Source organism: Alnus glutinosa, chromosome 8 (genome assembly GCF_958979055.1).
Source record: "Alnus glutinosa chromosome 8, dhAlnGlut1.1, whole genome shotgun sequence".
Taxonomy (NCBI): Eukaryota; Viridiplantae; Streptophyta; class Magnoliopsida; order Fagales; family Betulaceae; genus Alnus; species Alnus glutinosa.
Genome location: NC_084893.1, coordinates 22,408,521 through 22,421,062, shown reverse-complemented (window position 1 = coordinate 22,421,062; position 12,542 = coordinate 22,408,521). Strand labels below are relative to the sequence as shown.

The window sequence follows — 12,542 nt, the reverse complement described above, 5'->3', positions numbered from 1 at the left end:
GGCAGCGGGATTAGTGGATAAATTCTACGCCATCCTCTCCTGTACGTCATCAATATAAAATACACATATATTAAGTAATGTCATATCACACACATAACTTAGAAATACACGCGTAAATTAGATCAGTAGCATACGCATAAGATCCGTGTGCGTTCGTTCAGGTAAGTGCTGTCCTTCCTTGTGTGCGTCTTCACGAACAACTCCGCACAAGTGGGGGGCGTGCTAGATGTACATGCTTGTCGCCATCTAGTTGAAATATATAACAAACCTAGAGGGAAAAAATAGTGACAATTAGCAACAATTGACAACAAATATTGTATTTACATATATTTATCCATACCTCCTCGTGATTAAATCTAACATAACTTTTAGATCCCGTACAATGGAAAGTAACACGCATAACCATGTGGCCCCATCCCCTCTTGTAGCCACCATCGAGTCACATTACCTGGTGCCGTGAACCCTATCTGAGATAATGTGGGGGCCTCCGAATATGGAGAACTGAAACATCCAGCTGTGCTGGTCTGCTCGTGATCTGAGGTGGGCCCGGCCACCGTACCAGGTAATAACGATCTGTAAGCAGCATTTGGGTGGTGTGGCCACGCCGCAATATATAATGCTGTCGAATCTGTGGGCGTGGTCATGGGGGGCACGAGTGGGTGGGGTGCCCGATGTGCACAAGGAGGGGGTCTCTGGTCCTTCGATACCTGCGAACAAATGTTGACAAATCAATTAAAATTTTTATTTTATACTTTATTAATGAATATGCAAATTATACAATGAAATTTATGCAAATTAAAACAAGTGTAGTGAGTTCAAGCGAATCATACTCACAAAAAAATATATCAATCAAGGTATCACGGGAGCTTCAATCGGATCAATTTCGGGCTTATCGTACTCGAATTCATCATTCGTATTGGGTATGTCAGTAGTGGCTAGTACGAGCGGTACGCACTCATGATTGGTTGTACCTGCCTCATTACTCCCTTCCCTCTGACCAACGTCGTATACGTTGCGCGGTTTGGTCCTAACTGCACAAACCCAATTTGGGTTCCTTCCATCCTTGACGTAGAATACTTGATATACTTGAGATGTAAGCACATACGGCTCGTCCTGAATCAGTTCTCCCCTATGGACGAGGTGATTGAAGTTGACAAACACTAAGCCATACTCGTCTATTTTGAACCCTATGTCCATCGTCGGGTCTGCCCAATTGCACTTAAACAGGACGTACGTAGTCCTGTCATAGTACTCGACCTCAACTATATCGGCTAACTATCCGTAGTACGTTTCGCCGTTAATGGTTGGAACACATACGCCGCTGTTCTGTGTCCTCCTTCCCACATCATGAGCAAGCGTGCGGAACAGTTTTCTATTTACCACGTACGTATTGTACTTGACTGCTGTCTCTTTCAGCCCTCTACAACGCATAACCAATTTGTGGCCCAATTTCTCCCTACGTTGATCGTCCAGGCCATCCACTTATATTATAGTTACATATATTAAAGACGACATTGGTTAATTACACCCAACATGCATAAATTTTTTCAATTTCAAATTTACCACTATTTCCTTACATATGCATGGTACCATTCACAGAACTGCTCATGATTTTGTGCTTCAATAAGAGCCTCCGTGATGAGACCCTTAGTGCACGATCGCCTAAGCGCGTATTTGTGCATCCTACACGCAATGTATACATTTACGTAATAGTAGTTATTAATATTTTTAATAGAAATTCTATAAAATATATAAACACTACTTACATCCGCAAATTGTGAAACTCGTCAGAGTTGAACACAATATAACGATGAATCTGGTGCATTGTCAACCAGTTCAGGGTAACTCGCGTGCCCGCTCCCTTTGATCCATCAGGATTTCGCTGAGGTCTGTTTTGAAAGGTTGGTGCATTATTCAGATACCTAGAACAAAACGTTATCAGCTCCGTTGCTATGTACCCCTCTGCAATGCACCCCTCAGGAGCTGCTTTATTGCGCAAGTTAGACTTAAAACTCCCAAGACTCCTGGTGTACACACATGCACGACGATAAATTGACATCGTTTATTGAACCAATTAAAGAAACAAAATTTTACTAACAGAATTTTACCTCTTTGCAGGGTACATCCACCAATATTGCACGGGTCTGCCGAGTCTATACTCGCGCACAAGATGCACGACCAAGTGGACCATGCTGGTAAAAAACCCTGGAGGAAATACCTGTTCCAGCTTGCACAACGTTATACAGACGTCACCCTGCAGTCGGTCCATCTCATCTTGTGCTAGCTTGGATGAGCATATGCCTCTAAAAGTTGCAGAAATCTCCACAAGAGGTCTAACCACTTTTTCTGGCAACGACTGACGCAATGCAATTGGGAGAAGCTGTTGCATCAGTATGTGGCTATCATGGCTCTTCAACCTCGAAATTGTACGGTCCTTCAGCCGAACACACCATGAAATATTCGAGGCGTATCCATCCGGGACTGTCAAATTTCGAAGAACTTTCAAAAAATTTTCTTTGTCCTCCCTAGACATGGTGTGACAGGCGGCAGGCATATATGTCTTACCATTTGCGGCTATGAACGGATGCAACTTAGGTCTCAACCCCATTTCCTGCAAGTCCAGCCGAGCTACCAGGTTGTCATTTGTTTTCCCTTTGATATCCAAAATAGTGACAAGTATATTATCCATGAGATTTTTTTCTATGTGCATGATATCAAGATTGTGCTGAAGCAGATTGTCTTTCCCATACGGCAGTCTAAAAAAAAATACTTTTCTTCTTCCACAGCACATCATCAGAGCTTGCTGCACTCCTCCTCCGCTTCTTCCATTTCCTCTTCTTACCCGCATTCTCATCCCCAAACGCAACTCCGTCTAACTGTTGGATGATCTCGTCTCCGCTTGGCACATGCAGCATTGTTAAAAAATAATAATAATAATGAAAAAAAAATTAATTAATTAACCAATTTAATACTTATGGACCGAAATACCTAGTCCATAAAAACATAAAAAAAAAAAAAAAAAAAAAAAAAAAAAAAAAAAAAACCCAAATTATACATATATGTACACAACTTTCAACAAGTCAGTAACATTGGAGCAAAAAAAAATGGGAATAATAAAAAAATTATTACAACCTTAGTTAAACTTATTAGTTAGACAGTTAGTTAATAACATGTGACACGTGATGTAATGAAGATAGTTAATTAGTTACTTTACTCTGTTTTTATACTCATGTAAAGATAGGATTCTTCGTATCATTTACGTGGAATATTAATTGAAATCATTCGTTCTCCACATGCATTTCATCTTCTCTCTTTCTCTCTACTTTCTGATTATTGATTCTTGATTCTAGCTTGTACATTGCAATTCTGTTAGTCAAGGTCACGCTTGCGTTCAACATTTGTATCGTCCACTATCATTGAATTTGAGGGCCATCTTTTTTCCACTATCATTGGCAATTTTTCCACATGCATCGAATCAATTAGTTGAGGTCCAAGAATTGCAAGTGCCAAAAGATATTAATGGCATAGCAAGAAGTTGAGCAATGCAACTTGCATGGTGTTGTCTTATTAGTGACTTTATTTGAGAATTAAATTTTGAAATTTTTTTTTGAAATGTATAGCATTTTCCGTTGATTAATTGTTTCAGTCAAGTCATGACAACCTTGTCAAAGTCGTTATTTTCACTTACACCAATTTTCTTAATGTCGACCATGAACGATTGGACATCAGCATTGACATTGACTTGGAATGTCTTCATCATGACTATGCTACTTTCTACAACTCTGTGCACGGCGTCCTTAAGCCAGGTAAAGTCTTGCTAGATGATGAAAGTTAAGAAAGTTAGTTACTGACACGTGACACGTGATGTAATGAAGATAGTTAATTAGTTACTTTACACTGTTTTTATACTCATGTAAAGATAGGATTCTTCGCATCATTTACATAGAATATTAATTGAAATCATTCGTTCTCCACATGCATTTCATCTTCTCTCTTTCTCTCTACTTTCTGATTATTGATTCTTGATTCTAGCTTGTACATTGCAATTCTGTTAGTCAAGGTCACGCTTGCGTTCAACATTTGTATCGTCCACTATCATTGAATTTGAGGGCCATCTTTTTGTTATCATTCTTTACGGGGATAACACGGCATTGAATCTGAGAAAGGTATCCACAAGACCCAATCCTATCTGTGTCACTCGGTGTTTGTGTGTGTGTGTTTGCTTGAGGACCCAAGGATAGGCCTTGATATTAAGTTGAAATCCAAATTTGCACCACATCCACAGTGCATGCATCAATCCCCAAGATTAATGCTTGAACCGTGACGTTTCTGGAAGGACATTACTTCATTGGCAATTTTTCCACATGCATCGATCCAATTAGTTGAGGTCCAAGAATTGCAAGTGCCAAAATATATTAATGGCATAGCAAGAATTTGAGCAATGCAACTTGCTTAAAGTTGTCTTATTAGTGACTTTAGGGAGCACCATAGAATTGATAGTTCCGTGGTTTCAAACTTTTTGGAGGGGCAGAATTAGGTAGGACTTTAAGGGACTAATGTCCCCTCAAAATTTTAAAATTATTTTAAAAAAATTTTATGCTTTTTATATAATCTCTCTTCCAAAATTAACAAATGTCTCTTCAAAATTTTAAAATTCTCTCTAAATTTTATACCCTTTTTCAGTTATGTCTCTCCCACACTTTAATGTCTAGTTCTGCGGCTTCCGCCCCTGGTTTTAGTGGTTAAAGTAATTCAATGATGATTATAAATGTATTTAGTTGGAAGAGAAGGAACAATATATACAAGAGGTGATTTTTTCAGCATTCTCATGGAAATATTTACGTGGTATAAACCGGAAACTGTTCAAGCAATTTTTTCTAGTGAAATGAACTTGAAGCATTAAGCATTGGATGAATGGAATAAAAAAAAAATAGGGGGGAAAAAATAAAGTATTGCATGATTAATCGTTGCTGTCAAGTTTTGATTAAGAGAAATGTTAGACTTCTCAAATTTTTCTTTCAAAATTTTGTTCCAAAATGATGTGTCACAATTTCATGAGATTGTGACACTTTTTTTTTTTTTTTTTTTAAATAATAGATTTTATGAGGTTATAATACATCATTCGATAATCAAATTTGGATTTTTTTTTTTTTTTTAGATGCATAGCATTTTCCGTTGATTAATTGTTTCAGTCAAGTCATGACAACCTTGTCAAAGTCGTTATTCTCACTTATACCAAATTTCTTAATGTCGACCATGAACGATTGGACATCAGCATTGACATTGACTTGGAATGTCTTCATCATGACTATGCTACTTTCTACAACTCTGTGCACGGCGTCCTTAAGCCAGGTAAAGTCTTGCTAGATGATGAAAATATATATGGTTGTACATCTTCTTGTTCTTTCTCACAAATTCCAAGTACAACCATGTAAGTTACGGAATGTTGAGCATTTTCCATACTGAATAATTCCGAGTGATCAATACTGAAATTACCCAAGTCATAACTAATTGATGGCTTCTCCAAGTACACTTTGCAGACATGTCATATATGTTTGCTTCACTCTACAAGATTATTGATTGTGGTAATTTCTTGAGCATCCTCCTATTACAGAAAAGGACAAAATCGAAGGATCAATCGAATTTAACACGATTTAAGATTCGTTTGAACGTCCAATTGATCCTCATGCATTAGTTTGATCCATCGTGGTACGATTGAATGATCAATCAAACTTTATGAATTTTGTATTATCTTTGTGCACTAGTCTGATCGATCGTGATACCATTGAAGGGTCTATTGAACTCTTGGATTTTTTATCATCACGGTGCACTAGTCTGATCGATCATGATAAGATCGAAGGATCGACCAAACTCTTTGGATTGAAGAATCATCTCGATGCACCTAGTTCGATCAATCATGATACAAGTTAATGATCGATTGAACTCTTTGGATTACATAATTACCAATTTACCGCTCACACGAAATTTTAAATATTTTTTAAAAAGATATTAAGTATAAAAGACATTAGTACGACATTCAGTAGGCATAGGTGAAAAGATACATCTTATTATTTTGTTTTAAGAAGTTCTTGAAAATGCTTGAACAAAACCCTAAATCTTTTCTTTTATTTTCCGCTGCGTGTTAGTTTAGCATATTAAATATGTTTATGCTAACCATTACTTCATTGGCAATTTTTCCACAACGATCCAACTAGTTGAGGTCCAAGAATTGCAAGTGCCAAAAGTTATTAATGGCATAGTCAAGTCCTGTAAATCTCCCCGAAATAATTCCTAGAGAGATCCATCACTATCATCAGGAAGACTTTCCTAGTCCCAATTTATTGCTACCGGGAGGATTCGATGTCAAATTAAGAATTCGACTAAATGTATTTAGCCAGAAGAAAAGGAACAATATATACAAGAGGTCATGTTTACCATGTTTTGCCGTAATCAATTATGCTCATGGAAATAAATGTATCAAGGATCACTCACAAGTTTCAAAGAAGAAATTGTCTGAAATTTTGTCGGCCAGAAAAGACTGGACATCAGCATTGACATGGACTTGGAAAGAAGTTGAGCAATGCAACTTGCTTGGTGTTGTCTTTTTAGTGACTTTAGGGAGCACCATAGAATTGATATATAGTTCCGTGGTTTCAAACTTTTTGGAGGGGCTGAATTAGGTAGGACTTTAAGGGACTAATGTCCCCTCATTATTTTTAAATTATTTTAAAATTTTATGCTTTTTATATAATCTCTCTTCCAAAATTAACAAATGTCTCTTCAAAATTTTAAAATTCTCTCTAAATTTTATACCCTTTTTCAGTTATGTCTCTCCCACACTTTAATGTCTAGTTCCGCCCCTGGTTTTTAGTGGTTAAAGTAATTCAATCATGATTATAAATGTATTTAGTTGGAAGAGAAGGAACAATATATACAAGAGGTGATTTTTTCAGCATTCTCATGGAAATATTTACATGGTATAAACCGGCAACTGTTCGAGCAATTTTTTTCTTGTGAAATGAACTTGAAGCATTAAGCATCGGATGAATGGAATAGAAAAAAGAGGGGGAAAAAAAAAGCATTGCATGAATGACTAAATTAGATTATATGGAAATTACATGGCTCGATTAATCATTGCCGTTAAGTGTTAATTAAGAGAAATGCTAGACTTTTTAAATTTTTTTTAAAAAAAATTTTATTTTTAAATAATGTATCACAATTTCATAAGATTGTGACACATTTTTTAAAAATAATAAATTTAATGAGATTATGACATGAGAATCAAATTTTGAAATTTTTTTTTTGAGATGTGCATTTCCCGTCTATCAATCGTTGCTGTCAACTCATGACAACCTTGTCAAAGTCGTTATTCTCACTTACACCAATTTTCTTAATGTCGACCATGAACGATTGGACATCAGCATTGACATTGACTTGGAATGTCTTCATCATGACTATTCTACTTTCTACAACTCTGTGCACGGCGTCCTTAAGCCAGGTAAAGTCTTGCTAGACGAAGAAAATATGGTTGTACATGTTAGTGACTCGGGTTCTCAATTCTTTTTCCTTTCTCTTTTTTGATGGTGAGATCTTCTTTTATATATATGTATGTATAGTCTCACTTGAACTCGCACTAATCCCCTTTACCTCGACCAACATACAGTCCTCATGGAGAAAACTTGTTTCTTATTCCCCCTTTGTGTGTCACCTCTGATCATGTGGCAATTTTACATGGCAAGCTTAGTTATTGCAACTGTTCCCAACCTTACCATCAATCAATCTGCTCTTCTTGCCTTAAAAGCTCAAATTTCTTATGACCCTTACAATGTTTTGACAAACAACTGGTCCACCAACTTCTCTATTTGCAACTGGGTCGGTATCACTTGTGGTTCCAACCATCATCGAGTCATCGCATTAAACCTTTCTTACATGGATCTTGTAGGCACCATTCCTCCACATTTGGGAAACCTTTCATTTCTTTCTAGTCTAAACATTGAAAACAACAGTTTTCATGGCTCTATTCCTAACGAGTTGTCTCATCTCTACCGGTTGAAAATAATTGATCTTAGTCATAACCAACTTTCGGGCTCCATTCCATCCTCAATCTTCAACATATACAGCTTGAAACATATTTATCTCTATGACAACATGCTTTCTGGTCTGATGCCGTCCATTATTTCCAACATTTCATCATTGCAAGTCATTCACCTAGAAGCTAATAAGCTTTATGGTACTATTCCACACAGTTTGTTCAAGTGCAAACAACTGCAATATTTATCATTAGCGAATAATAATTTAAGTGGAAGTGTACCTTTGGAAATTGGGGACTTAACCATGCTCAGAGATTTATACCTTTACAACAACGTCTTTGGAGGTATGATTAGTATTCTTTTAGTTTTTAGTCACTTGCAAGTTTGAGTATTTGTTTCCAAATGGTTACTGTTTTGTAGGTACTATTCCACCCACTTTGTTCAAGTGCAAGCAACTGCAAATTTTATCTTTGTGGAATAATAAATTTACGGGAAGAGTACCTCAAGGAATTAAAAACTTAACCATGCTCATAGCGTTAGGCCTTTCTCACAACAACTTTGGAGGTATGTTTTGATTGATTTTATGGATGACATCATTGACTTTTTCTTGCCTCAAATTAGGGTTCCCTTCAATTAAAAGTACAAAATAATTTGTCCACAACTTATAAGGAAACAAACGGATTTAAGGAACTTTGGGGAAAAAAGAAAGAAAGAAAATTCTTGTAAATTGCAATCTATTGGTTATTGCTACTAGGTTCTTAATGACCCTCTTCCTAACTTCCGAGTGACAGATTGGTGATCGATCTGGTATGTCGGTCGAGCTTTTCTTAATGTGTTTGCTTGTAAACACGTACGAAGCAGTGTAGCAAAATCAAGATGATTCCAATAAAGATGTGGAAATAAAAGTCAACAAAGAAAATAAAAATCAACAAAAGACGGCTATGTTTTTTTATGTGTTTTAATTTTTTTTTTTCATAAAGTATCCTGATATGATATGAAGCCATGAAGGTAGAAATATTTGCATGATCAATATGAGTTGCAAAAATTATATACGTCGCCAAAAAAAGTTGTAAGTCACTCTTATCATACTGTATTTGATATTTGATTAGTTTAAGAGAAATTGTGATCTTAAGTCTGTATATGTACTTAAGGATTCACACGTATGAAAAACCAGAGAAATAAAATATACATTATGGCTCATTGAATACACAATATATTACTAGTTGCCATGCACAGGCCACCCCAGAGCAGGGGGTGGCCGTTGAGCCACCCTGGCCTATGAGGTGGATGCTCGGCTAGGCCCATGAGCTAGGTGTGGCTTGTGAGCTACGCCTAGCTTGCTCTAGGGTAGGCTTCGAGCCACCCCCATCCCCCAACCTTTTTTTTTTTTTTTTCTTTTATTTTTTTTTTAAATAAGTTTTTAATTTTAAGGTTTTATATATTTATATATTTTACATTTTTTTTAATTAAGAGTGACACATGTCATCATTCTATTGGTGCTAACGTAGTACACTAACGAAATCCGTCAAGTGTTTCAACGAAATTTGACTACAAAGACTGAATTGTTATTTTAGCCTACCCCGAGGACCTCTGAATTATTTTTTATACCGCAATGAACGATTTATAGTTTAAACCAACCACATGGACTGATTTTGTATTTATTGCTATTTATTAATTAGCTCTTAATTTGAAGTTTTTGTTAGTTTATTACACTTGTTCACTTGTATGCACGATTCATTTAAAGCATTTTTTTTTTTGAATAGTAACGCATGGTTGTTCATATTGTGACAGGTGCAATACCAAGTGAAATTGGAAATCTACAAAGCATTAAGCTCTTTGATGTCAGTTTCAACAACTTTATTGGTCCAATTCCATTTGAGATATTTAACATCTCAACAGTACAAGTAATTTCAATGGTTTGCAATAACTTCTCAGGCCATCTTCCATCAAATGTAGGCCTCTTCCTTCCAAATCTCCAGCAACTTATTCTTTGGGAAAATCAACTAAGTGGAGCAATTCCTAGCTCTATCTCTAATGCTTCACAACTCACTCTGTTAGATTTGAGTGACAACTCATTTTCAGGCTTAATTCCTAAAGCACTTGGTAATTTAAGGTTCCTTACAGGGCTTGGCGTAGCAAACAATAATTTGACCATTGAATCTTCTACTCCAGAGTTCAACTTTTTCTCTTCTTTGTCAAATTTGACATATCTAAAACAGTTACAGTTGTCAGGTAATCTACTGAATAACATCCTTTCTGATTCCATTGGAAATCTCCCAACTTCTCTTGAAGAACTTTACATAGATCATTGCAATATTAAGGGCAACATTCCAAGAGATATAGGCAATTTAAGCAACTTGATGACTTTGTCTCTACAGTTTAATGAATTGACTGGACCTATTCCAACTACTGTGGGAAAATTGCACAAGCTTCTAGGATTGAGAGTTGATAATAATAGACTAGAAGGTCTCATCCCATTTGATCTTTGTCATTTAGAGAGCTTGTTTGAGTTGAATTTAGGTCATAATGAGCTTTCTGGACCTATTCCTACATGTGTAAATAATCTAACTTTTCTAAGATATCTTTATTTACACTTCAACGAATTAACATCTGAGATTCCCTTGAGTTTGTGGAGCCTCTCTTATATCTTAAAGGTCGACTTGTCATCAAATTCTCTAAATGGCTCTCTCTCATTAGAGATTAGAAATTTGAAGGTGTTGATGGAATTGGAGTTATCAAGAAATCAACTATCTGGTGATATCCCAACAACAATTGGTGACCTCAACGATTTAGTTAATCTTTCATTGGCGGACAATAGATTAGAAGGCTCAATTCCTGAATCTTTTAGTAAATTGATAAGTTTGGAATTCTTGGATCTTTCCATTAACAATTTATCTGGAGAGATTCCTAAGTCCTTAGAAGGACTTTCACAACTCAAGTATCTAAATGTCTCTTCAAATAGACTGGAAGGAAAAATTCCTGTAGGAGGACCATTTGTATACTTCTTTGCTGCATCATTTATGTCAAATGATGGACTTTGTGGTGCTCCTCGATTGCAAGTTCCCCCATGTAAAGAAGGTGCTTCTCGACCCAAAAATACCGCAGTAGCATCTATACTAAAGTATGTATTACCAACAATTGGGTTAACAATGCTTGTAGTTGCTTTTGTATTAGAATGGACAAGACGCCAAAAAAGGAATGCAAAACTTCTGGTGGAGACAAACTCACCACAACTAGCGACATGGAAAAGAATTTCCCAACAAGAACTTTTTCAAGCAACAAAAGGGTTCAATGCAAGCAACTTACTTGGTAAAGGGAGCTTTGGATTAGTATACCAAGGGACCCTTTCAGATGGTATGATTGTTGCAATAAAAGTTTTCAACTTGGTAGTAGAAGGGGCATTCAAAAGTTTTGAAACTGAGTGTGGGGTACTACGCAACATTCGTCATCGGAATCTTATTAAAATCATCAGCACGTGTAGTAACAATGACTTCAAAGCTTTTGTATTGGAATACATGCCTAATGGGAGCCTACAAAAGTGGTTGTATTCTCAAGACTGTTGTTTGAGTATCTTACAAAGACTAAATATAATGATTGATGTCGCATCAGCACTAGAATACCTTCATTATGGTTATTCAACACCTATTGTTCATTGTGATCTGAAGCCTAGCAATATCTTATTAGATGAAGATATGGTCTCACATGTTGCTGATTTTGGAATTGTCAAACTGTTAGGTGACAAAGATTCTATGATGCAAACCATGACTCTTGCTACTATTGGGTATATGGCACCAGGTGATATTTTTAGCCTACAACTAAAACTTGCATGTTTATCATTATACTCATTTATACACAAATAACTATAGTTTTTTGGTAGAATATTGATTTTAACACTTTATATCTTTGGAATATATAATTATGTTCTCATGATTAATTGTTATGTTACACGTAGAGTATGGATTGGAAGGAATTGTTTCAACAAGTGGCGATGTGTATAGTTATGGTATTTTGCTTATGGAAACTTTCACAAGAAAGAAACCTACTGATGACATGTTTGGTGGAGAAATGAGCTTGAAGCGTTGGGTAGAGGAATCTTTACCCTTTTCAGTAACTAACGTTGTTGATGCCTATTTGTTGAGAACTGAAAAAGATTATGCTTCTATGGAGAATTGTATGTCATCCATAATGAGATTGGCGTTGCAGTGTTGTGATGAGTTACATGAGCAGAGGATTAATGCAAAAAGGATTTTAATCACACTCAACAAGATCAAATTGAATTTTCTACAAGATATTGATGGAAGCTAATATGAGAACATCAAGTTTGTTTATAGCTCTTTCAAGTTTGTACGTGCTTTTGAAATAATATTATATTTTTAAGACTCCACTAAAGATATTTTTTTATAGTCATTGATTTGTTTATAACTAGTACAGTTAATGATTGTAGTTATCATCTATAGTTAGCAGCCAATGGGTATTCTACGTTAGTCTCAAAGTGTTGAAGGTAAAAAAATC

The 12,542-nt window shown here is 36.0% G+C and overlaps 1 protein-coding gene across 1 annotated transcript; it reads left to right on the top strand.

The window, feature by feature from the left end:
• The first annotated feature begins 7,731 nt into the window (after positions 1 to 7,731).
• Positions 7,732 to 12,335, top strand: LOC133876226 (probable LRR receptor-like serine/threonine-protein kinase At3g47570). Its single transcript, XM_062314512.1, has 4 exons — positions 7,732 to 8,374; positions 8,451 to 8,594; positions 9,822 to 11,825; positions 11,983 to 12,335. The coding sequence occupies exons 1-4, from the start codon at positions 7,732 to 7,734 to the stop codon at positions 12,333 to 12,335; spliced, it is 3,144 nt and encodes a 1,047-aa protein (XP_062170496.1).
• The last annotated feature ends 207 nt before the right edge of the window (positions 12,336 to 12,542 follow it).